This window comes from Oryctolagus cuniculus, chromosome 8 (assembly GCF_051225735.1).
Source record: "Oryctolagus cuniculus isolate XC-2025 breed Fujian yellow rabbit chromosome 8, ASM5122573v1, whole genome shotgun sequence".
Taxonomy (NCBI): Eukaryota; Metazoa; Chordata; class Mammalia; order Lagomorpha; family Leporidae; genus Oryctolagus; species Oryctolagus cuniculus.
The window spans coordinates 45,955,120-45,982,616 of NC_142874.1; the positions used below are offsets into that span (position 1 = coordinate 45,955,120).

At 41.9% G+C, this 27,497-nt stretch overlaps 1 protein-coding gene across 16 annotated transcripts in view; it reads left to right on the plus strand.

Annotated features, from left to right (window-relative positions):
- Positions 1 to 27,497, plus strand: part of NR3C2 (nuclear receptor subfamily 3 group C member 2) — a 375,513-nt gene that overhangs the window by 169,139 nt on the left and 178,877 nt on the right. For 9 of the 16 annotated variants that reach the window (XM_070047457.2, XM_070047454.2, XM_070047455.2 and 6 more), the window contains one exon: positions 14,912 to 15,063. In XM_070047457.2, the coding sequence (XP_069903558.1) occupies positions 14,912 to 15,063 (152 nt within the window). Of the gene's footprint in view, positions 1 to 14,911; positions 15,064 to 20,775; positions 20,923 to 27,497 lie in introns of those variants that run through there. The other 7 variants (XM_070047456.2, XM_008267372.4, XM_089302382.1 and 4 more) reach the window with 2 other exon arrangements.

The following is a 27,497-nucleotide window of genomic DNA, read 5'->3' on the forward strand; positions in this document are numbered from 1 at the left end:
ATGGGCACATGTTCAAGTCCCAGCTGCTCCACTTCCAATCCAGCTCACTGCAATGTGCCTGGGAAAGCAGCTGAGGATGGCCCAAGTGCTTGGGCCCATGTACCCACGTGGGAGACCCAGAAGAAGCTCCTGGCTTTGGCCCAGCCAGCCCTGGCTGTTGGGGCCATTTGGGTAGTGAAACAGGGCATGGAAGACTCCCCCTCCCTCTCCCTCCCTCCCTCCCTCCCTCTCCCTCTCTCCTCCTCTCTCTCCTTCTCTCTCTCTCTTCCTCTCTCTCCCTCTCTCTCTGACTTCCAAATAAATAAATCTTTTTTTTTCTTAAAAAAAAAAAAGGGCCTTCCTCCACATCTTTTACCATCTTTCATCACTATTTGTAGGTACATTGAAATGTGTTCCATTTTACACAATCCCCAATGGAACTACCCGCTTCTGACCACTAAGCAGTGCCATGCTTGCTTTGATATCCTCGCCATTTGCCTTGTTTTAGAACCTTTTTTTCATCTTTTCTCAGATCTATACCAAAGGCAAAAGCCTAACTTTAATTTTAAAAACATTTGAGCAAAGCTTCTGTTAATGTTTTTAAGAATGTGAGGGGAAAGATAAAAGTTATTTTGGTGAAATTAGCAATTGTCTTTTTTTATGGACCAATTTTCGTAACCTTGGAAAATAATTAAATTGAACACAAAAGCCAAGAGTGAAAATATGAGTACCTTTTTACTTCAAGGACTACTACATTTCACTGAAAGCAAGTAAATCTCAGAATATTTACTTAAATGAGTTCTGAGGGTATGTTCACATGCATTCCCACACACAGCGCAGGCTTAAGCCCTCAAAGTATGTAAGTATTTAAATCCCAACTCCTTCTCTTGGGAGCACTTTCTTTAATCTCCATGATTCTCATCTCATTTATAATAGAAGTTGCATTGAGCTAACTGAATTTAGAACTTTTATTTTGGTTTTTCTTGCTTAGATTAAAGACTGTTTTAAGCAAGCTTGATAAATCTTTGTCAAACTAGGGAAAGAAATATAAAATTATTATAGGAGTTAATGTGCATCCAGGTTGAACATCTCTATTCCAAAAATCCAAACTCCCAAATGTTCCAGAATCTGCAAATTTTTCAGCACCAATTTGATGCTACAAATGAAAAATTCCACACTGTGCAACTCTTTTTCATGCACAAAATTATGAAAAATGCACAAAACTACCTTTGGGATATGTGTATAGACACAAATGAGTTTTATATTTATACTTAAGTCCCATCTCCAGGATATCCCATTTTGTATATGCAATATTCTAAAACTAGAAAAAATACAAAACGCTTTTGGAAGAATGCTCAATCGGTATTAATATTCCTTTACTTTTTTGAAGGGGTTTGTCTCCCCAACCCCTCTTCCTCCCCACACTAAAGCACCAGTTTGTAGTGTCAGGATCTTAGTGTGTTTTGTTAGTTAATACGCACACTGCAGACCAAAAATTGTGCCTGGGATATGCTAGGTGCTTAGGCATTTTGCTGACTAAATGAAGAGAGAGACAAGACAGTTGTCCCTTGCTGCTAATTGCTTGCGATGTAATCTTCAGGCCTAGAGGGATATTAGGAGGTAAATCTTGCTATTTGTTAATAGCAGGACAGCCACAGAGACCCAGTGAGGAGGGGGATGCAGGGGAACTTGTGAGAAGAAACATGGGCCCTTAAGAGTTCTCTAACTTCCACTCCAACCACCAGCAGATACCTAATATCTAGCTTTCCAATAGATTCCTTTTGCCTTCACTGAAAGACTATTTCAGAACATTCAGCAGATCTGAAAACAGGTTATTCCACAATTATAGAATGAACCCTAAGAAAATAAGTTTACTGCCTGGGTGATTTCTTTCTCATTTTTTTTTTTTTCATCTCCAGTGAGTGACCCCTTAATGATTATTCAGAAACTAAAATGTTACAGAAGGAATTTATCTGATCTCATAAATATAGGCATTCTCAAGACTTTTGATGTTACATTAAATGATAGTTTTAATATTTGAGGGATAATCAGAGTCAGATATTGATTAGATTTGAAGGAAACGTGTCTCAATGTCATGAAAGCAAAAGTACCATGTCATTATCTTGAATGACTGTGAACTAGTTATAGATTTTGGAGTGAACATCTCTAAGCCCTCCCAGATATAAATTCTCAAAGCAATAAAAAATATCCCTGTGTCCTACATGAAAAAACTTAATACGAGAGAGGGTGCCAGATGACAGAAGAGCCCCTGTGGTCTTATGATGAGTCATTCGCACCAGTAGTAATAGTTGAATTGTGTTGGCAAATTGGAAGGCAATACCAGCGGCAATGAAAATAATTATTTCTTCAATGCAAGAGAAACTACTCAGGGAAAATGCTGTTTGAAGCTATAATTCATTGATTAATTTTTTAAAAATTTAAGTTATACAAGTTTCATGTATTTCACATATACAGATTTAGGAACATAGTGATACTTCCCCCCACTCCCTCTCACCCAAGCTCCAACCCTTCTTCCTCCTCCCTCTCACATTCCCATTCTTAATTTTTACAAAGATCTATTTTCAGTTTACTTAATGATCGTATAGTTAACCCTACACTAAGTAAAAGAGTTCAACAAAGAGTATGAAGGAAAAAAAAAAAAAACCCACTGTTCCTCAATGGAAGAGAGAAGGACTATAAACAATTATTGAATCTCAAAATGTCTGTTTCAATCCTAAACATTACATTTTAGGTACTCTATTAGTGACCACAGATCAGGGAAAACCTATAAGATCTGTCTTTTGGGGACTGGCTTATTTCACTAAGTCTAATGGTTTCCAGTTGGGTCCATCTTGTTGCAAAGGAAATGGTTTCATTTATTTTTTATAGCTCAGTAGTAATCCATAGTGTATATATACCATAATTTCTGTAAGAAACCCTATTCCGTTGCTCAGAAAGGCCAGAGTAAAGCACATTTTGTCAACTTTTTGTAAATTGGGTACACAAAACACACTGAAATCAGTAACTTCTAAGTAACTCAGATTCAAAGTCTGCAGTTCAATCTAATATCCTTAGGCCCCACTGTCTCACACCATCTGTATCAGTGTCTGAGTTTCATCTTAACATAAGGGTGGTTAATAATCACGGGAAAAAGTTAAATTATGTTTGAAAGATGTATACATCCAGTATGTAATTTCAGAAGCAAAGTCACTGTTTTTGCAAACAGTCAAACATGTAGACGTAATCTGAGAATGCACTGACCGACACATGAGGCACTATTTCATGATTCCTTCCCAGGGCCTTCTGAGTAACTTAAACTGTAATATAAGTGCACATGCCAGTGACTGCAGAAGCAAACAAAATGTGGCCACAGTTTCTAGTATGTACTGGTCACTATATTAGCAAGCACTGAATGGCATATACACTTGCAAAAATTGTTCCCGGGAAAGATTTCATGTTAGATTTCCTTAGAATCTCGGTTTGCTCAGGTGTCTAATACTGCCAGGGATGATTTTATGACGAAGGCAACTTCCGTGAATATGTGAACTCCTAAATAGAGAAGACATGGAGTGCTTGTCACTCCACAGTAGCTGATAGAAGCATCTTACAATGCATGTATGTGCATAAAAACCGTTGGTAAGATCAGCAGTGTCAACAATCGCCCCATCCCAGTGGACCACCTTGAATCTTGTTTTCTTGGTGGCTTTTGACACTGCTGAACTGCAGTCAGTCATTGAGACTCTCCCTCCTTTGATTCCAGGCCTCTGCAATTAGCTTGCTTTCCCATCTTTTTGTTTTTTCTTCTTCAAGTTTGTTAGCAATTTGTCTTTTCCTACCTACTCAGCAATGCTGATTCTCTGTAGATTTCCATCCAGGACCTTATTTCTTCCTTATTTCAAATTTTCCCCGGGTAAACTCATTCACTGTTCCATGAATAAAACCTAGAGTCTTTGCTCTCTGAGGGTAACCGATCATTTCAGTCGCATTTGGACCTTTCTCTTTTTGAATGTGTTCTTCATGCTTGTCCAGGGGTCCTTAGCTTTCTTTCAGTCCATCAGGCCTTTTTGCTTTTGTGGTTTGTATTGTACACACCAAAATGTAAAGAAGTTATTTTAGTTGTGTCTTCTCACACTTCAAGATGTATTTGTCCTTAAGATCTCTTTATTTTCATGCCATGTTGTTAGTTTTTTGCTAGGGTTCAACTCTTTGTCCTAGAGTCATTTCTAACTGCTTAGCCCAGAGTTGGAGACTGATTTGGGCCATTTTTTTTTTTTCTCTGAGTCTCTCCGAAGTATAGTTTATTGGATTCAGGATCCCACTGTGTTTTGCTTTTGTCTCGACTGTTGGTCATTTTTCTTGACCCAGCTCCATTTTCAACTGCCCTACAACTTCAAACAAACCAAAAAATAAATTGATTTACTTCTCCAGAGAATTTATTTTATTTTCTAGGGGATTTACGTCCTTGAACTTTCTCCGTGTTGGGTTAACTTCAGCTGTATCTTCATTCATGCAGCTCATATTGTACAATGCACATCAGTTAACAGGATGAACCTTATGTACTGATGTATTATCCCTGAAGACATTAAAGATTCATGGGTCACCAGAAATCATTCCATAAAAGGAAATATACCACAAAATAACTCCTAAATAAATCTCCTAAATAATGGAATATTTAGAATGAGCTCCTTCACATTAAGCTTTCCAAAACTAAAGCAAATCATCTGCAAATAGGGGATTTTTAAGCATATTTTATGGCTAGTTGACTAATTTATACATGCTTAAACAAATCAAAAGTGATTCAGAAAAAATACAATATAGAAAGGTAGAATTGTGTGTCAATCATTACTGTGACAACCTCCATTAAGAGTTACTGATCTAACAGCAATACTAATAATAGCAAGTGTACATAACACTATATATGTGTCAGACGCTGTTCTAAGTGTTCTTAAATGTGTTGAATAATCTGCAGCATGCTATCAGGTAGGACCTTTGTTACTACTTATTTACAAATTATTACTGGCACAGAATGCATAAGTGAGCTCCATATCAGATGCTCTTTCCTGTGAGTAGAGTGTCATTTAGTTTTATTGTCAATATATTCTTTATAAAAATATGAATGAACCATCTACAATGATCAGGTCTCAAACTCCTTCTGATTCCCAACCTGCTTTTCTCCCAGTCTTGGGTTTCAGATAATCATGTACCGCCATCCAGTTTTTCTGCAAGTCCTGCCAATACTATCTACTTAAAAAGAAATCTCTGAGTCATCCACTTCTCACTGTCGGTCCTGCTTAACCCTCATCTAAGTCATGATTCTTCCCTGAAAACATTCCAGTGTTCACATCACAGGCACCTAGAATAGCACTCTGCCTCTTTCCCCATGGCCTTCAAAACCCACATAATCCAGCCCTACCTCCTTGGACCTCACATCCTGCCACCTCTCATCTCCCCTTCCCTCCTCTCTCTGAAAAGTGTCACTCATTCCTTCCTCAGGGATTTTGCACTTGCTCACCCCTTTGTTTTGCTTTTCTCACATAGCTGGCTGCTTTGTCATTCCGGTCTCCCCAAAGAGGTCTTCTCTGGCTACCTTATCTAAAGCATCTTATCTATCCAATCTCATCTCATTTTCTTCCTAGTACTTATCATTATCTAAAATTATTTGTTTGCCTTTATATCATCTGTCTCTTCCTGACAGTAGAACTCTTTCATGTTTTGTATCTATTTGAGAGGCAGAAGAGACAGTAAAAGAGAGAGAAGGGATATTTCACATTCTCTGGTTCATTTTCCGTAAAGCCCACAATCGCTAGGGTTGGGCCAGACTGAAGCCAGCAGCCAGGAACTCATCCCAGGTCTCTTACTTGGGTGGGAGAGACCCAAGTGCTTGATATCACCTGTTGCCTCTAAGGGTACATATTAGCAGAAAGCTGGAATTGGGAATACAGCCAGGACTCCAACCCAGGCACTCTGACATGGGATGTAGGTGTCCCAAGTAGTATCATAATGGCTGCCCACATGCCTTTCCTGCCTTTTTTTTTTTTTTTTTTTTTTTGAGTGCCTAGAACAGTAGGGCCTGCAGTAAGCTTTCAATATATAGCTCAGTTAATGACTGATTGAAATACACAGCATATTCAGGTGAGTATGTAAGAATACTGATGGAAGTTTTATATATATATGTATACACATACACACACACACACACACACACACACATATATACACCTCCAAATTCTTGCTCTGCTCTGCATAGCTGAATGGATGCAGCCGGCAGTGGGTGATAGACGCTTACGAATGGTTACATCATAATACAAAGGATGGGTGTGTTTAGTTCACAGCGAGTTTAAGAAATGAGATAAAGTATTTTTCTATGAAGATTTTCAGACTGATGAAAATAGATCCATCATTGCTGTTCTGTTATGAGGTTACTACAAAGATGAGAAAGGCAGTTTTGCACATGGTAATTGCTAGGATGACATGGTTCATTATGGCTTCACAGTGATCCAGTTTCTCCTTTGTTTTCATCAGTAAAATGATTTTGTGTGTGCGTATGCAGTTTCATCTTGCTTCTCCCTAAGCACCTACCGCTTTTAGGGGGTAAAGCCCAGTAAGTGTCTTTGATGATCAATTAATTCAGCCTCTCCCAGTTGTCACCAAAATCAGCATGAACTTTTGATTAAGTGTCTCAATCTCTTTCCTGGGTCATTAGAACTATTATGTTTGGCACTGAAAACAACTGCAGGCTCCTTGGAGTTCCCTCAGAAAGACACTGTCTTCATCAGTGGAAATAGAATGTCCACTCATTTCTGCTGTATAGTATTTTTTAAAAGATTTATTTATTTGAAAGGTAGAGTTACAGAGAGGCAGAGAGAGAGAGGGAGGAAGAGAGGGAGGGAGAGAGGGAGGTCTTCCATCTGCTGGTTCATTCCCCTAATGGCCATAATGGCCAAGCTGACCTGATCCAGAGTCAGGAACCAGGAGCTTCTTCCGGATTTCTCACACAGGCGCAGAGGCCCAAGGACTTGGGCCATCGTCTATTGCTTTCCCAGGCCACGGCAGAGAGCTGGATCAGAAGCTGAGCAGCCAGGACTCAAACTTGAGCCCATATGGGATGCCAGCACTGCAAGTAGCGGCTTTACCCACTATGCCACAGCACCGGGCCTGCTGTATAATATTTTATCATTTGTATAAAATCCTACTCCTGTTGATGACAAGCTTTTTTCTATGAACAAGGTTTCTTTGATTACTAAGACCAAAAATGACAAGTTTGAGATATTAAAATGTTTTCCTAGGGTATAGAAGATTATTTTAATGCACGCATTTCTACAGAAATTTTAACCAAAATCAGCATAGATATGATTATATGGCACTTTAAAGCTTTTCTTATATCTGTATAATCAGCTGATCTAGAAATAATATTCTTTGATATTTTAATACTTGATCCAGATCAAATGATTATTTACTTTGTGTCATAATACATTACCTTTGAGCTTAAAACTCAGATTAAACTTGATAATGACCTGTTGACCTGATACCTTTCATACCTGTCTATATTTTAAGAAGGTGTCTTAAAAGTGGGTCTTAGAGATCATCTATTCAACTTCTTTATCTTATGATGGGAATTATGGCCCAAAGAAGCATGTGATTTTGTTGCTAAGGTTTCACCTGTTAATGGCTCAGGGGGAGCTGGATTCCAGACCTCCTCAGTGAGCCTCTGTTCTTTTCCTTGGCCCCTGAATGAATGGCCTTATAATTTGGGCCTCACTTCCTATGTAGAAGCTTGAGAAATAGATTCTATTCTGAAGATCCATTCTGACTTAGGTCACTAAATATTTTGAAACACCTTGTGAGTTCAAGGTCTGCTCCCGCCCCTCTTTCCTCTCTCTCTGCCTTCCTTCTTCCTTCCCTCCATTATACCATGTATAAATGTAATCTCCTCCATTGCACACATATAACCTTCCAACCATGTGCCATCTTCCAGTTTCAAAGGTAACCACATGATGAAATATCAATAGAGATTGGAGTTTTCTGAAGCCATTCACGCTTAGTAGCTTGTTGCTTGCGTCAGTAGGCATGTGTGAGACAGCTGGCTGAGCTTCTGAGAACAGGCTGTGTCCCTGGGTTTGTTTTCCCCTCTGTGCCAAGCTAAATGAACCATATGGGAATTGAACCTATAACCTTGGCCTCATTAATTTGCCTTCTGTAGAGTGGCCTTTTGTAAAGTTATGTTCTACTGTCATGAGATTGAGAGTGTGATTTCATTCATTCAATTAGAAGTCCCAACACAGGACTAATGGAAGGGGGAGCACAAAGATCCATGAGATAAGATTTTTGCCCTCAAGGGATTAGAATAAGCACACAGGTCACTAACACCAGGGCAAAGGGATGACTGGTGAAGGAGAGGGGTTAGCAGAATGCCAGGGCATCAGGAGCAAGGAGGGTGGCACTTCCTGTGGGAGAACACCAGGGCCTTTATGGAAGCATAGGGTTTCTAGGAGTAGGAGTCCGGGAGAAGAAATATTCGTTTGTTTTTTTTTTCTTTTTTTTTTCCTTTAAACTTTTATTTAATGAATATAAATTTCCAAAGTACAGCTTATGGATTACAATGGCTTCCCCCCCATAATGTCCCTCCCACCCGCAACCCTCCCCTTTCCCAATCCCTCTCCCCTTCCATTCACATCAAGATTCATTTTTGATTCTCTTTATATACAGAAGATCAGTTTAGCATATAATAAGTAAAGGTTTCAACAGTTTGCACCCACATAGAAACACAAAGTGAAAAATACTGTTTGAGTACTAGTTATAGCATTAAATCTCAATGTACAGCACACTAAGGACAGAGATCCTACATGAGGAGTAAGTGCACAGTGACTCCTGTTGTTGACTTAACAAATTGACACTCTTGTTTATGGCATCAGTAATCACCCTAGGCTCTTGTCATGAGCTGCCAAGGCTATGGAAGCCCCCTGAGTTCACTGACTCTGATCATATTTAGACAAGGCCACGGTCAAAGTGGAAGTTCTCTCCTCCCTTCGGAGAAAGGTACCTCCTTCTTTGATGACCCATTGTTTCCACTGGGATCTCACTCGCAGAGATCTTTCATTTGGGTTTTTTTTCCCCCCAGAGTGTCTTGGCTTTCCATGCCTGAAATAGTCTCATGGGCATTTCAGCTGGATCCGCGTGCCTTAAGGGCTGATTCTGAGGCCAGAGTGCTGTTTAGGACATCTGCCATTCTGTGGGTCTGCTGTGTATCTCACTTCCCATGTTGGATCACTCTCTCCCTTTTTTATTCTATCAGCTAGTATTTGCAGACACTATTCTTGTTTATGTGATCCCTTTGGTTCTTAGTCCTATCATTATGATCAATTGTGAACAGAAATTGATCACTGGGACTAGTGAGATGGCATTGGTGGGTTTCAAGGTGACTACTGTGACAATGCCAGTGATCCGACTGCTCATTTAAGTATTGATCAAATGCCTGCTCTGTGCTAGGCACGTTCCAAACATGAGAGACATGCCAGTGAATAACATGAATGAATTGCCTGGCTTGTATCAAGTTCACTTTCTTGCACAGATGAGAAAAAACAATAAACAGACTAAAGAAAACAGCATCTTAGCTGGTAATATGTGGATTCTCCAAAAAACTTCATGGAAAGTGGAATTAAAAGATAAATTTAGTTTGGTGCAGAAATTTTCTGAAATCCAAGCATACAAAGGGTCTTCAAAAAGATCATGAAAACGTGTACTATGAAATTGCCATGCATATTTTTCAAGGTTTATTTGTACTAAAATAAACTTACCCCTGATTCTATTTTTCCACAAACTTTTTGAAGTCCCCCCGTTTGGGCTATGAAGAAAAGCAAAGCAGAAAAGGGAGACCAGAAGCTCTGAGGAGGGGTGGTTTCACTAGGGCTGTCAGTGAAGACCTGAGGACATGGCATTTGAATGGAGACCTGGAGGAGGTACGGGAACAATTGTTGTAGTTACCCCATGCGAAGGGCCCAGCGTGTGAAGTGGCCCTGGGTGGGAGCTCAAGGTGCCTGTGGGCCAGCAAGGCACTCACTGATGCTCAAGTGGAGGAAACAAGGGAAAGAGCTGTAGAAAAGTCTCAGACTAGATTATGGCCTTGAGTTCGTGTGGATAATTTTAGCTTTGACTTCCAAGGTAAGGAAACACCTTGGTTAGGTTTAGGGGAAAATAAGGAATCAATAAGGTTCATTCTGATTATAGGTGAGAGGAAAGGGGCCAAAAAGAAACAGGAAGACGAACCAGAAAGCTTTTTGCAAAATCCCAAGCAAGAGGTGTTGTTGGGCTGGCGCTGTGCAATGGAAGGTTAAGCCTCTGCCTGCAGTGCAGCATCCCATATGGGTGCTGGTGTATGTCCCAGCTGCTCCACTTCTGATCCAGCTCCCTCCTGATGCACCTGGGAAAGCAGCAGAGGATGCCCCAAGTGCTTGGGCCCCTGCACCCACGTGGGAGACTTAGAGGAAGCTCCTGGCTCCTGGCTTCAGATTGGCTTAGCTCTGGCTGTTGCAGCCATTTGGGAGAGTGAGCCAGCAGATGGAGAATATCTCTCTCTCTCCCTCTCTCTCCCTCTCCTCTCCCTTCCTCTCCCTCTCCTCTCCCTCTTCTCTCTCTCCCTCCCTCCCTCTCCCTCTTCCTCTCCATCTATCTCTCCCTCTCCATCTATCTCTCCATCTATCTCTTTCTCTCTCTTTCTCCCCCAAACTCATAAAAAAAAGTGTTGTCAGCTTGGACTAGCATGGGCCACAGGAGTTGTGAGAAGTTACCAGAATCTGGATGTGTTTTGCAGGGAAAATGAATAGAATTTCAGAGAGCGGATGAGTTGTGTGGAAGAAAGGGAGGAATCGTGATGCGTCCAAGTCCTTCAGCCGGAGCAGCTAGAAGGAAATCGTTGCAGTAGTTTGCTAACAAAGCACAGCAGCCTGTTCTTATCTGTGGAGAATTCCTCGTAAGACCCCCAGTGGGCTTAGAGCCACTGAGTGGTCAGTGGATGCCTAAATCCACGAATAGTACAAACTCTGTAAAACCCATGATTTTCCCCAAGCATACATACCTATGATAAAATTTAGTTTACAAAGTAGGTACAGAAAAGATTATCAGTGGGTGCTGGCGTTGTGTCCTAACAGGTTAAGCCACTGCCTGTGATGCCAGCATCCCATATGGGCACTGAGTTAAGTCGTCACTGCCCCACTTCCAGTCTAGCTCCCTGCTAATTTGTCTGGGAGGGCAACAGAAGATGGCCCAAGTCCTTGCACCCCTACACCCACATGGGAGACCTGGATGAGGCTCCTGGCTGGTCCTGGCTATTGCAGCCATTTGGGGAGTGAACCAGCAGGTGAAAGATCTCTATCTCTCTCACTCTCTCTCTCTGTCTGTGTGTGTGTGTGTGTGTGTGTTTCAAATAAATCTTTAAAAATTTAAATATTAATGATAACTAAAAATAGAATAATTACAACAATATACTATAATAAAAGTTGTTTGGGGGCTGGCATTGTGGCACAACAAGTTAAAGAACTACCTACAATGGCAGCATCCCAAATGGGAACACCAGTTCCAATCCAGATACTTCACTTCTGATCCAGCTTCCTGCTAATAAACCTGGGAAGGCAGCAAGATGATGGCCCAAGTACTTAGGCCCTTGTCACTCATGTGAGAGACCAGGATGGAGTTGCTGGCTCCTGGTTTTGACCTGGCCCAGTCCTGGCTGTTACAGCCAATTGGAGAGTGAACCAGTAAACCAGTGGGTGGAAGTTCTCTTCCTCCTTCCTCCTCCCCCCTTCCCCTCCCCCTACCCCCGTTGTGCTGCCTTTCAATAAATGAATGAATAAATCTTTTTTTTTTTTTTCAAGTTGTATGGATGTGGTCTGTCTCTCACTTCCCCAGGGCAAGTTGTGAATACACAGTGTGGGTATTCTGGACAATGGAATGACTCACGTGCCTGTGGCACTGTGGGATTTCATCATGCTGCTCAGAACAGCAATTCAAAATTTATGAATTGCTTACTTCTGGATTTTGCCATCAGTATTTTCAGACTGCAGTTGTCCGAGGGTAAACGAGACTGAAAAAGGTCTCATTCAGTGAGAGGCGTTGGGAGGAGTGCTGTGGTACACAGCGGGCAGCTCAAACTACAGAAGCTCATCGTCTTCCAGCTGTGGAGGCTGGAAGTCCAGGGTCTCGGTGCTGGCAGGATTGGTTCCTCTCGAGACTGTGATGGAAGGATATGTTCCGGGCCTCTCTTGTAGTGTTGGAAGGTTTTCTGGAAATTTCTGGCTTTCATGACTTAGAGAAACATCCCCCAGTCTCTGCCTTCATGGCATTCTCTGTGTGAGTGTCTGTAATCCAGTTTCCCCTTTGTGTAAGGACACAAGTCAGATAGGATTAGGAGCCTGCCCCAGTGCACTATGGCCTCATCTTAGTACACCAGCAATAACCCTACAGTCACAGTCTGAGGTATCAGAGGCTAGGGCTTCAACCTGTGAATTTTGCTGGGGTCACAGTTCAATCTATAATATTTGCCATTAAGGGAGAGGAGCAAGTGTGTGAGATGAGCAGGTTTAAAGGCAGGGAGAAGATCAGCCAAGTTTGTTTTGTTTTGATTCGTTTGTTTATTTGAGAGGTAGGATTAGAGAAAGAGAAGGAGAGGCAGATAGGACTTCTATCCACTGATTCACTCCCCAAATGGCCACAAACATCCAGGGCTTTGCCAGGCTGAAGCCAGAAGCCAGGAGTTTCATACGCATCCCCCAAGTGGATGCCCACACACGTGGGCCATCTTACAATGCTTTCCCAGACATATTAGCAGGGAGCTGCATCAGAAGTAGAGCAGCCAGGACTCAAACCAGCACCTGTTTGGAATGCCAGCATTGCAGGTGGTGCCTTAGCCCACTGTAGCACAACCCTGACCCCCAGCCAAACTTTGAGTATTTGAAGCGTGAGGTGCATGTTAGATGTCCAAGATGTCAAGTAGGTCTGCCATGCAAGGGAGGGACCAGGGTTAGAGATAAACGTCTGGGAGTCCCCAGCATATTGATGACATCTGAAGACGTGAGACTTGAAGCAATCACTGAGAAAATAAATTTGGATAGAAAAAGAGGAGAGATCCAGAGACTGAAGCTAAGAAACCATTAAGCATTGGGACCAAGACCAAGGCCCACAAAAATGACTAAAGATTTCATGTATGCTTGTAGTTGTGAAAAAGCAATTACATTTTAATGACGATTTTAAGTTATATCCCAAATATTTACAAAGTCGCGGAGTTTCTCCGTGAAGTGTAGAATGAGTCAGACAGACTATGGATTGAGTTTTCCTGGCTAATACGTGGAAGAAGTTACTGATGCTGGATGCTGATGGAATGTTTTGAATGCTATAAAGAAGTCAAAGGATACTAATAAAAATAATTAAGAGCTCATTTCTCATAGGGAGAAACAGCTTTGGAGAACATTGTTGCAGTCCTTGATTTAAGAAGTCATTTTCTTGAAAGTCAGTCATACGGTGCCCTGAGCAGCCAAATTGTGTATTCCTTCATGTATTTTTTTGGTGCGTGTGTAGTGCCAACATTTAATGTAAATTTTTTTAATCATCAATGTGATATCATTGGGTTTTAGCTTGTTTGAAAAACCAAGGATTCATCACCATGATGTAACCACTTTACCCTTTTGTAGTATTTTCTCTGGATCTCTTTGCCACCTACCTGTTGTTTCACAGGATGACAGAGCTTTGACATCCAGCAGCCCTGCCCAGAGTTTTCTGCACACGTGTAGCTTGCATTTCTCTGAACACACCTTGCTTTTCTCCCCTCGCTTTCTTTGGCTGTGTGTGGTCATGCTTCACAACCCAGTTCCACTGTCATAGCAGGGCAAGGGTTTGCTGACTCCTGTTTACCTGGCCTTCCCAGAATGGAGGGCTGAGCCTGCAGTGTCGCCACATTACCCTGCACAATAGCACTCACCATAGTAGTCTGTGTCCCTCTAACCATTAGGGCAGAGAACACATTTTTATATTTATGTCGTCAGTACCTTGTACAAGATCTATGTGTTAATACTCAGTAAATGCCTGTGGGCTATGAATGAAAAAAATCAACTCTTCTGGCCTACTCAGTATAATCTAAACTGTCACTGAACTATAATTTATTAGAATTTAAAACATTTTGTTCAGAGCATGCCAGTAGCTAACACAGTGAAACACACCTTGAGAAGGTTCTCTTTAAAAATATATTCACATTATTGCTTGAAGAAATGCATTTGTCCCTAAAAACCATTACCCAGAGCCCTTCAGTTTCTTACCATAAAAGATACCTGTGCTATTCATCATATATGACTTTTTTGTCTCGGTATTGATAGTACCCCTTTACAATAGTAAGCAAAATGAATTTAATTTTAACTTAACTATATAGGGTAACACAAAAACGTGAAGAAGGTTGAGGAATAAAATGACAGGCAGCCAAGGGAACTCATTTTTTTAAATTAGTGGATCATTTTAGAAGGGGAATTTTTTTGAACCGGGCATAATTGAGATTTATAATCTGAGTCTGAGTGAAGGGTGTTGAGAAGTGTTGTAATAGCTGCTCGATGCCAAAGCAAATACTCCCGTGATGGCTTGGTTCAAGATTTTTCTCCTCTCTGCTCAGTGTGCAAATCATGTTTTGTGGGTTTTATTGGTGAATTTTCTTCAAAAATAGAAAAAGGCGGGGAGAGGTTTAAACATGATTATTTCTCATTTCCCAGTGTAGACTGCAGGTCTTGCTGTACAACATGCTTGAGGGCATTATTCCACTGACAGGGTTTTACCTTCCATTTCTTGAGGCTTCGGAATTCATTCGTGGAGCTATGATGATTGACAATGTTGCACTGAGCTGTACAGCGTATTAAATGTGCCATTATAGTGTAGTTACTGAAATCTTACTTTCTTTCCCCAGCTCTACTTTACGAAGTGTTTCTACTGGATCCTCAAGACCTTCCAAAATATGTTTGGTGTGTGGGGATGAGGCTTCAGGATGTCATTATGGGGTAGTAACCTGTGGCAGCTGCAAAGTTTTCTTCAAAAGAGCAGTGGAAGGTAAATGTTCATGTGGGTGTTCCTTTTACGCATTTTTTCTAGTGGGTAGTTCAAGTGCACAGTTAATGCTGTATTTGTGGTTGGGAAATGAACTTCAGTGACATATTTGATATTATCTGTCAGTGATAAATAGTAATCATGCTTTATCTTAAGAGTTTGTGACAATTTTCCACTAAGCAATATTTAATGAGCAAAATTCAAAATTGTTAGCAGCAATGACCCAAGGGGACTTGTTGTTGCTATCTCAGTTTGTTTTTGAGTGAGACTTAAAATAGAAAAATAATTGTGTTGTTGTACATTTAATGTGCATGATCTAGAATGACATTTTTATTAACACAAGAATATATCAAGTCTGCCTTTTCCCTGTTTTTCTATGAATAGAGGTTTTTGGCAATTGAAAATGTTAATATTGACATCAACCCTGTGATTTAAGTTGTGTTCCCTACAGAGTAGTCCTATTTATCAGTGACTTCAAATTCTTTGTCTTGGTTTGTGTCCTATCTTTACTCCTACTGAAAGTTTCCAAATGAATATATTATTTAATGAGAAATTTGACTGAGATTTGCTCTGCCCATTTAGGCCAGTTTTTGCTTCTGTCCATGTAATTGTACCTCTTATGGAGAAATAATCTTCAGTTTATTTTTGACTTCTTCTGTCTTCACTTAAAAGTAATTAATTGACATCAGCCTCTGGCCAGATGGTTTGACTAACGTTGAGAGTGGTGCCTGATGAAAGTATAGGATGTCCACTGTTACAAGTATTATTGGGTTGTTGACATTTGCATTTACTAACGTGCTCAACGTAAGGACTCCGTAAGTGCTGTTTCCTAGGGGAGTTTCCAGAGAAGTGATCCGGTGCTTCAGAGACTTAAAAAAAACCAAGTTGAATGTTTCTCCTTCATTTTGCCAAGACCACATGGTGGTATCCTTAGTTCTGGGATGAAAAAACTTAGCCAAGTAGTTACTTCTTTGCTTCTGGGATTAATTTTGCATGATTTCCCTGATATTATATGATTTTACATTGTTTATACTATTAGTTATTTGATAATCCCCAAGCCCAGCAATCATTTGGTAGTAGGAGTTCAGGAATACTTTCTCAGGGTATGGGCTCTGGGTTTCAGGTGACAGAAAATTCAACACAGACTGGCTTAAGCACCCATGGAAATTCATTGGCCTGCGCACTGGAAAGTCCCAGTGTGGACTTGGCTCCAGGCAAACTGCAGTCTTCAGCCAGGCCACCAGAACTCTGTCCCACTCTCTCCAGCGCTCAGCTTGGTTCTGTCTCTTCTCATGCAGGTTCTCTCGTGGTGCTGAGAGAGCTGGCTACCAGGCCTCCATTGAAAAAGGTTCTCAGCTCTTAGCAATTCCTGTCAAAGTCCCCAGTGGAACCTCCTCAGACTGAATTTGGCCCACATGTCCACTTACGCTGTAGTCCCCGTGGCCGGGCATGTGGTTATCAAATGGCTCACTAGTTCTGGGCGAACCGGACAACCTGAACCAGTAGATTCAGAGCAGGGAAAGGTGATTTCCTCAGCAAAACACGGCTAGTTTTCGGAAAGTAGGAAAAATTAATTTGTACACTACTAAGTCAGTATATTTTTAATCCCCTCCCCTTTCCTTAATTACACAATCAGCTCAGAAGGAGTTGGATAGGATAATATTAATGTGAGTTCCTGCCTAGGACCACTCTGCACCATCCCATGTTAGAACTCCCTTTTTGCAGCCCACTAACGAGTGGTAACAATGATTTGTTAACGTACAGCAGTGTGCACAAGGGCGTCTTGGAGCAGGAGGTGGGAGTGTCCACGCGGGCCAGCTGGCCCCACCTGTGGCTCAGCCTCCCATCACATCCCACTTGAACTGTCGGCAGAATCAGCTTTTTCCTATTTCATTTTTCTTTTTACTAACTTTTTAGTTAATTTTTTGAGAGAGAAGTTTCAGAGAGAGCTCCCATCTGGCGGGTTTACTCCTCAAATGTCTCCAGCAGCCAGGTCTGGGCTGGCTCAAAGCCAGGAGGCAGGAACTACGTAGTTCAGGTCTCCTGTGTGGGTCTTCCAGCCATCGTCCTCCTTCCAGGACGCACATTAGCAGGAAGCTAGAATTGGACTGGAGCTGGCACTCGACCCCAGGCATTCCAGCACAGGATGCAAGCACCCCAGCTAGTGGCTGACCGGTGAGGCAGATGCCCACCCCTGCCTTCTCTGCTTCTGAAGCAAGAGGCTTTCTGAAAGTTCTTGCTTAACTTTTATTGTTTCGAGTAGTTTCTGTTTGGGGAGAAGAACTGTTTGGTAACTTAATATAAATAAATATGGAAATGCCTAAATGTTGGTACTTGATCGACCACTGGATGACGAAACTTGATGAGTGCCTTCGAAGACGTGTATTAAACAATTTATTCCCTATATGATAGAGAAATTACACATATGGGAGAAATACAGATATTGAATTGACAGTAAGAGGACATTTTCTGGCCGGCGCCGCGGTTCACTAGACTAATCCTCCGCCTTGCGGCTCCGGCACACCGGATTCTGTCCCGGTTGCCCCTCTTCCAGGCCAGCTCTCTGCTGTGGCCAGGGAGTGCAGTGGAGGATGGCCCAAGTGCTTGGGCCCTGCACCCCATGGGAGACCAGGAGAAGCACCTGGCTCCTGCCTTCAGATCAGCGCGGTGCGCCAGCCGTCGCGGCCATTGGAGGGTGAACCAACGGCAAAAGAAGACCTTTCTCTCTGTCTCTCTGTCTCTCTCTCTCACTGTCCACTCTGCCTGTCAAAAAATAAATTAAAAAAAGAGAACATTTTCTCTTTTTTTTGTTTTGTTTTAAAGATTTATTTTTTTAACTTTTATTTAATGACTATAAATTTCCAAAGTACAGCTTATGGATTACAATGGCTTTTCCCCCCCCATAACTTCCCTCCCACCTGCAACCCTCCCCCCCTCGCCTCCTCTCCCATTCCATTCACATCAAGATTCATTTTCAATTATCTTTATATACAGAAGATCAGTTTAGCATATATTAAGCTTTCAACAGTTTGCACCCACACAGAAACACAAAGTGTAAAATACTGTTTGAGTACTAGTTATAGCATTAAATCACAATGTACAGCACATTTAAGACAGAGATCCTACGTGAGGAGTAAGTGCACAGTGATTCCTGTTGTTGACTTAACAAATTGACATTCTTGTTTATGGCGTCAGTAGTCACCCTAGGCTCTTGTCATGAGCTGCCAAGGCTATGGAGGCCTTTTGAGTTCGCTGACTCTGATCTTATTTAGACAAGGTCGTAGTCAAAGTGGAAGTTCTCTCCTCCATACAGAGAAAGGACCACTAAGAGGACGTTTTCATAATGCTTTACATAGTTTGAGTGGTCACATCACAAAATTTATGGGATACGGGTGTTATTTTTATTTCCTTTTTCCAAATGAAGCTATTTAGAATCAAACCTAACAATCTATTCTCAATCATAACATCAAACTTAGGCCCATACTAAAGTCTTATGATTCCAAATCTGGAACTGAAGTCTCAATGCTAAACTTTATCTATTCTTTCTGTTTTGTGATACGTTACCAAGTTCATGAAAATTCTACCCTATGTGTTAGTCTGCTCTTGCTCACTTGGCCAAAATGAAGGAAGTAACCCCATCCATGAGGAGACTCATTTGTTCTCTTTGGCAGGTGTCTATATGATTGCACAAGTTTCTACATCTACATTTGAGTATATATACTCAAACATACGATTGCAAATTTTTATTGCACCCAAATAAATATACTTTTCATCCTATTTCTCCATGAATTTTTTTGAAGTCCTTTCACATGTTTATTTAAATGTTTACTCTATGTTGTTTTAAATTTTTTTAATATTTTTAAGTTCTCTCTTCAACCATCAAGCAGAGAATCCAGAGCAGCAGTGAGTAGAGAGAACTAAGATGGGGAGAGTCAGTTCAGGCGGAAGGGCACAGCTAGCTGAGACAGCACAGAGGTGGTGGCTGGAGAGCAGACAGGAAGAGAAACACAACAGCCAGAGCTGTGAGGCTGTTGTCTGAAGGCTTTGTGCTATAGAGGACGTCACTCAAAAACGTGCTGTAATAGCAGAGTGGCAACTGTATATGGAGACCAGAAATTATTTTTAAGTGTAAATTGTGTTCCTTGTGTTCCACTTAATGGGATGTATATGTGTGCTTATTTTCTTCCTTCTTAAACATTCAATATAAAACACTGAGAACGCTTTTCCCAGAATGCCTTATTTGCCAATAATGTCAGTTAATAGCCATGTTGTTGTACCTTACAAATGGAAGGTTGTAATGTTAGTTTTGAATTTTAATTATTGACTTGCCCTGAAGATTTTCGGAACCTTTCTGTCTTAAAAAGAAAAGGAATAACTGCACATGTGTTGGGTTTTGTTTGTTTTAAACATTAGGTTCTCTTTTGTGGAAACTAGACTGGCCTGAGAGTCAGAAAGCTTTGTTTTACTTTCTGAAACTAAATTATTTAACTTAACTGGGTTTTATTTTGCTTGTCCCTAAGTGGGAAAAGTAGTGTCACCCTTCTTAAACATTGATACAAAAAATTACCTGAAAATACCATGTAAGTGTATATTTTATGTGGCATCAAGGCATTAGGTCATTATTACTCTCTAAGAACACATGCGGAAGTTCCCTGATGGTGCCTCTGCAGAGAGATGATATAAATGATCCATTGCACTCTGGGCTGTCATTCTTCAGCCCTTCCTGTTTCCTGCCACAGTCATTTTTTCCCTATGGCTGCTCTTGAAGGTGATAAGATCCTCTAGATTCACGGTTCTCCTAGAGTGTTTGGGGGAAGCAGATGGATGGAGGGGCAATGGAAACTGCCTATAGATGCTTTTTTCCAGCGTTGACTGAACTGTTGAGGTTCACTTCCACAGTGAACCACTGGGAGCTGAGTGGTTGAGAATGTGAGAGCCACTAACTCAATTTTTAGTTCTTCTGTTAGAAGCCTATATATAGGACAAGACAGGATCTTAGCTCCAGGACTTAGCAAGGCCGTAGTTTCTGAGTAGACACTAAATAAATGCTTGCATGTACACAGGAATGTACCTTATGTGGCATAAGAGCAATTGAGGTTAAATAGCATCCCCAAGTCCAGTAAATTACCAATGGAACTAGCTCAAGAATTTGTGTGGGCATTTCAACTTCTAATCTATAATTTCTAATTTTCTCCCAAGTCTTCATTATCTCATCTCTTTCCAGCTGTAGAATGCCATTAGTCTCCTCTCATCCGTGTATTTTACTTTGTGATCTCTCAATGAACAGAGTTGACTAGATTCAGCACATGCTATTTTACAACCTAATTTCCTTTCTGGATACTCAGTGTATAAGCAGTGTCTGGAAGATACAGCTCCCGCAAATCACCAGCTGTAAGGCTGTAAAAGAGGAAGCGAGTTCATTATCATGTAAAGTCACCTGGATTTATATTTTTGTAAGGAGACTAGTTAGGCCCAGGAGTCGCCGTCATGGTAATGTCGGCCAAGCCGTATGTCCATTTCCATAATCACATATTGCCACTGAAGGAAGAGACATGTAAGCCTATTTCTTGAATGCTTTAAAGATAGAATTGCAGATTAATCTTGGTGTTTTTCAAATATGCAATATTTTAAGGCCTGTGAACATGTACCTCGTTCCCTCCATGTATAGTTCACAGCATATAGGTCAAAAATCTTTAAATCTATTAATTATTGTTATTATTCCTCCAGACATTTCAAGGAAGTGGAACGACTGGAGGATAGTTCATTTTCCTTGCTGGCTTACAACTCCTGAGTAAACTGGACGGGTCCAGAGGAAGGAGTGTTTCACTGCGTCATAAACCCATGTTTCCCCGTTAGTGCTGCGGGTGTGCATGCTTGTAGCGGAAGAGCAAGCAAGGGTGCGAGCAACTGAGTTTGTGTTGCAGGGGAAGGAGGATGGAGAAGTGTGCCGTGAAATGGAGAACTGTGGGTGGGCATTTGGCACAGCAGCTAAGTCACTACTTGAGATATCCACACCCCATATCCTAGCACCTGGGTTCATGTCCAAGCTCCGCTTCTGAGTCCAGCTTCCTGCTAATACACACCCTAGGAAGAAGCAGGCGATGGCTCAAGTAGTTGGATCCTTGCCACCCATTTGGGAGACCTGGATTGAGTTCTGTGCTCCTGGCTTTGGCCTGGCCCAGTGCCACCTGTCATGGGCATTTAGGAAGTGAACCAGTAAGTTGGAGATTTGTCTGTATCTCTCTTTTTCTCATTGCAATTTAGTTGATACAAGCTAAATTAGGATAGAATTATATACTAATTCAAATATAGCTATCCCCTAGAGCTAGAAATATAAAATTAAGGAAATTATAAAGTGATGAAATAATTTAATGTGTATTTATTGGATGATTTGGTTAATAATGTAAGACACAGCCCCTAGTTTTCCCATGAGTAATGTACAAGAAACTAACGGGAATCCAAATCCACTGTCACTGCCCCAATACCTGCTCGCTCAGAAGTTGAAAAGCAAGGACTACTATGGCTTATAATTTTTCATGAAACATGTTAGAAAAGAAGTTGATGTTTTGTGGGTTTTCCCCCTTTATCATAAATTAGGAACCAGGTAATCTGATCCTTTCAAATTATTTCCTTGTAGGGCATTAAATATGTACCTTCCCAACAGGTTGTGTGGATGGCTTTTATGAGCTTTCCTTTCCTCCTTACATAAGCGTAAGACTTTCGTGTCATTGGCAAGTGCTTGCCCAGATTTTTGATCCCCTTATTTGGTTGCTAGGGAAACACACCAAGCCATGACATTTAGGCCACTCTGGAAGATCAAGGAAAGCTGCTCAGAGAATTGACCCCAAGACCAAATCTTGAAATATAGGAACTGGCAGCGGTGGGGCAGCAAAGGTGGGAGCGGGTAGTAGGACGAGCTGTCTGGAGGGACCCTGCAGCAGATTCCTGTCACCTCTGTGTGACCTGTGAGCTGGGAGGTAGATGAACATGCTAGAACAGGTCCTGGATGCCAAGGAGGACCCTAAATTCATCTGTGGCTAAAACAGACCCTCTGAATTCTCTCACGCAGCAGTGCTAAGCTCAGCTGTGCACTTGAGACTTGGTCATAGTGAGGTGCAGTGATTTAAAGGGGGTGCAAGTGGCTGTTTCCAAGATTTGTGGAAGGGGTGAGCCAGAGCAAAGCTTGGCTGGTGGTGGTAGGGAAGGAGAGGAGGGAACAGGTGAAAAGACTGTCTGCTAAGTCATATTGGCTGCTATACATTGGAGGTGCAGAAGCAGAAATCTAGGGCGAGTCCCCAGCCTCAGCTGCCGATGCCATTTGCCGAGATCAGGAATCCCAGAGAAGCAGCAGCATTAGGGGCGTGGGAGGGCAGTACACACATCTAGCGTTTATTCACAGCCTACTCAATGCCAGGCACTGTTCTGGGAATATCGAGGGATAGCTTGGACAGATATCACGTGAATGAAGGAGACAATGATCCCTGCCCTGGTGCCACTTTTATTCTAGTAGGGAGTGGGGTGGAAACTAAACATAATAAATGAGCTATTCAAACAGCATATGAAAAGCTGATAGGTAGTCTACCAAAAAAAAAACAAACAAACAAACAAACAAAAAGAAGAAGAAGAAGAAAAGAAAAGGCTTTCCAGGATAAAAGGGCCTGGGATGAGGCTCGTTTTAGGTAGAGTTTGAAATGTCTGAGACTTGCAAGTTTGCCTGACAGGAAGTTGAGTTGAGATTCCGAAGCTTAGAGAACAAAGTAAAGACTCAAAGATTTTAGATTTCTTATTCGTGAAAGTAGATGCCATTGCCTAAGAAATGAGTCATTAGAGAAACATCACAGACCAACCTTACAATCTGCGAGAATGTACATCTGGGATGTTGAGTGTGTTCATAGCACGTGTGTGTGTGTGTGTGTGTGAGTGAATCTGTCTCCTTTCTTCTCTGAGTTGTTCTCAGAAAAGTCTGTTTCTGGGCCTCTGGTTACATGAGCTTTTGCTGAACTTGAGCATTATTGGGTCTGTGACTTCTTCAGCCCCAGTGTTTGGTTCAGCAACACTTTCATTATTGCAGGAACCTTCCCAGTCCAGAGCCCCCTACCAAGCGTGCTATCACAGGGATTGGCTTCACTAACAGGTGCAGAGGCAGTGCCCAGCATGGAGCAGGTGCTTGTGCCACACCAGTTGGTAACTGCTTAAGTGTATGTGTGGAATTCACACTTGTTTCTGTATCCATGCCACTTACTGGTTTCTTTGAAATTGAAAATACGCTCAGGTAATTATTAGAAAATGCTTTGAAATAGGGACATGTGAGATAAAAGTAATTGGTATTAGCCAAAGAGAATCTCTTTGGCTTAAAATGTTAAGTCAACATCCACTTCATGTGGCAAATTTGAAAAGTATAAATCAGATGCACAGTAAGTCATTTTCTGAATTATTCCCCCATGTACAGCCCATCCTGTTCCCAAAAAACCATCCAAGGCAGCTCAGGATTTCCATGAGTTAAAGTGAAATTTAAACCAAGTGAAATAAACAGAAAATGCAGGGGAAAGGGGAGTAAGTGCAGGAGAAGGAAAGACAGAGTGAGAAATGGAGATAGTGTAGAGACTATAAAGGTGATTTTAAAAATTCATGAAAAAATAGAATTAAAAGATAAGTTTATTGTGGTACAAAATGATGTCCATGCATAGTTGTAGCGCGATATGCATTTCCCATAACTTTTGAAGGCCCGTGATGCATGTCTCAAGGCTGTTGCAAAGGTGGACCATTTATTTGGCCCTTGGCTTTCCAACATCCAAATTAAAGACAGTGGGAAGCTATCTGACTCACAATGTGGGTGGGGAACTGTTATAGGAAAATTTTCATGAGCTACTTTGACTTTAATGTGCCTGATCCTTGCCTCTGATATGTAGCATGAGATTAAAATGGCAATTCACCCTTGATTCTAGTAAGATGGTTTGGTGGTTTGGTTTACATTTAAGGCGTAGTGCTAAATGCATGATTTGTTCTATTGACCCTCTCTCACATGATAGTAACTAGCATTAACTGAGCATTTTTTAGGTGCCAAGTACTCCATATTTTCTCATCTATTCCTTGTAACAGCCTTCTTTTTTGTAAGAGTTATTTGTTTTTTTGAAATTCAGAGTTACAGAGAGAGAGAGGGAGAGACAGAGAGAGGGATCTTCCACCTGCTGGTTCACTCTCCAAATAGCAGCAATGGCCAGAGCAGGGCCAGACTGAAGCCAGGAGCTTCTTTCAGGTCTCCCACATGGGTTCAGAGGCCCAAGCACTTGGGCCCCCTTCTACTGCTTTCCTTAGGCCACAGTACTAGGGAGCTGGATCAGAAGTGGAGCAGCTAGGACCTGAACTAGCACCCATATGGTATGCTGGCACTGCAGACAGTGGCTTAAGCTACTGTACCACAGTGCTGGCCCCATAACAGCCTTCTTAACTCAAAGTTCTGTGAGTTTGGGAAGGTAATATCTTTTAGTCTGAACTCTAAACAATTGTTGAGATGAGGGAAAACATTGTTTATTTTTTAACAAAGCTGAATTTTCTGATTCTTTATTCCTTAAAAATATTTATTGAGTACTTATTTTGTGCTTGTTATGACAAGAACTTTATTATATTTTCTCATTTTAACCTTCATAATAATCAAATAAGATTATTATTAATTATGTATCCTTATGTTGAAATCAGTTCACTGAGTCAGGTAAGAGGTAAGTGACTTGCTGAGGTGACCCTGTTAGAGGGAAGTGTCAGAGCTGGGATTTGAACCCAGGTAGCCAGGCACTCTGATACCTACATACTTCACAAATAAGCAAGGTAACAGTGATGATCAAGTAATTGGCCTCCTGCCCATCATGTGGGTGACCTGAGCTGAGTTCCCAGTTCCTGTATTCAGCCCCCAGGCCATCACAGGAATTCTGGGAATGAACCAACAGATGGGAATATATTCATTCATTCTCTCTCCCTCCCCCTCCCTCTCCCTCTGTGTGTGTGTGTGTGTGTGTGTGTGTGTATTTGTATGTATCTTTGTTTCTCAAGTAAATAATTTTTAAATGTATGGAAAATGGAATTAAAAGATGAGTTTTTTTTAAAAAGGGCAACAGCTCTGGCTTTAGAGTATGTAGAAAGAGCACATTATAGTTGAGCAGTTATCTTGCTATTCTCTAAATAATTAAGTCCTAGCCATTCCAAGTGGAAACTCTAATTTGAATTTCTGTTGCCCTAATGGAAAAGAAATTGAGTAGTCTCTATTTTTTCCTAAAGAACAAACTAAGTATTTAAAAAAAAAAATTACCATTATCATCCTGAAGTACCTCTTTAACATCTTGATATTTAATCTAAAGCTTTATTTAAAATTTTTATCTTCCTGTGTTTCATTTCCTGCATGTGATAGAAATTAGATGTAGCCTGTCCAGCTTGGGGAACTGTGGGGAGTATGGTCTTCCTGATACAAAGCGGGGAGCTGCTAACTCTTCAGTTTTCTTTTTTATTTTAAAGATTTGTTTTATTTATTTAAAAGGTAGTATGACAGAGATGGGAGGAGAAACAGAGGTCTTCCATCTATTGGGTCACTCCCTAAATGGCCATGACTATCAGAGCTGGGCCGAAGCCAGGAACCAGGAACTCCCTCCAGGTCTCCCACATGGGTGGCAGGGGCTCAGGCACTAGGGCCATCCTCTGCTGCCTTCCCAGGCACATTAGCAGGGAGCTCTTTCGGAAACGGAGCAGCCAGGACTCAAACTGCTGCTCCTGTGGATGCCGGAGCTGCAGGCAGTGTTAAGCTACCACACCTCTCTTCAGCTTTCTGAAGTCTGCTCTATGACAAGTGGCTCAGCAACATCCCCGAGCCACAGGACACAACGCTGGCCTCGCAAAACCTGCTCTCATACGGTAATTAGGATCCTACAGCTCCTGTGATTTGATATCTTGAGAATGATTTGACCCTGAACATGAAAATTGCTAAATTGACTGCAATCAAATACCAAAAGCAAGCCCTGGAGAGCTGGGAAGGACTGATTGGCACTTCATTTGACTTGGAGGGGAGGGGATGGAGGAACAGGAAGGGGGAATCCACTTGGGCAGACTAGTCCCTTCAAAGTCTGGCTGACTGGAGCAGTCACTGCCCTCGGGCTCTTGAAAAGGAGTTGTTTGCTTACTTGCTTGCTTTTAAAGATTTCTTTATTATTGAACTAAAAGAGCACCAGAGAGGGAAGGACAGAGACTGATTTTTCCATCCATTGGTTCAATCCCCAATTGGTAAAAATAGCTGGGTCCTGGCCAGGCTGAAGCCAGGAGCCAGGAACTCTATCTGGGTCTCCCACATGGGTGACAGAGGCCCAAGTACCTGGACCATCTGCTGCTGCTCTCCCAGGCACATTACCAGGAAACCAGATGGAAGGTTGAGCAGCCAGGACTTGAACCAGCGCTGAGATACGGGATGCCAGTTTTAGAAGGTGTAGCTTAACCCACTGCACCACAATGCCCTGAAAGAAGAGACTGAGCAAAGACCTGGGAGACCCTGAAACTGGAATGAGAAATCTGAGGCCTTTTCTTAAATATAGACAGTCTTTTATTGAGGTTATTTATAATAGAAAAAAACAAACAACAAAAAAGTAAAGACACAGTGGCTTGGATCCTTTGGTGCTATGCAGTGGCTCCTGGAGGGTACCACCTAGAGGAGGGAAGGAGCTGAGATGGGGCTATGGATAAGGGAGTACATAGGGCCTGACCTCAAGTAGAGGGAAGCCTGGCTTAAGAGGTGAGAAAGAAGATTTGGCAATGATTTGGGCAATGATGGTGATCTTGGGCAGAGTCTTGGAAAGAAAGCAGTTTGGCCTAGTGGTTGAGATGTGGGTTGAGACAGTATCATCCTGTGTGGGAGTGCCTCCATTTGAGTCCCAGCTGCACTGTGGATTCCAGCTTCTTGCTAATACACATCCTGAGATCCAGCCATGAGGGCTCAAGTGGTTGGGTTCTTACTTCCCACATGGGAGACCTGGATTGAGTTCTTGTTCCCAGCTTAAGCCTGTCACAGCCCTGACTGTCACAGGTATTTGAGGAGTAAAATCAATGGATGCAAGAGTTCTGTGTCCAGTTCTGTGTCCCTTCTCTTTCTCCATCTCTCTCTGTCTCTCTCTCTCTACCTGTCCCCCTTTCTATCAAATAAGTTTTTTTTTTTTTTTTTTTGACAGGCAGAGTGGACAGTGAGAGAGAGAGACAGAGAGAAAGGTCTTCCTTTGCCGTTGGTTCACCCTCCAATGGCCGCCACGGCTGGCATGCTGCAGCCGGCGCACCGGGCTGATCCGAAGGCAGGAGCCAGGTGATTGTCCTGGTCTTACATGTGGGTGCAGTGCCCAAGCACTTGGGCCATCCTCCAGTGCACTCCCTGGCCACAGTAGAGAGCTGGCCTGGAAGAGGGGCAACCGGGACAGAATCTGGCGCCC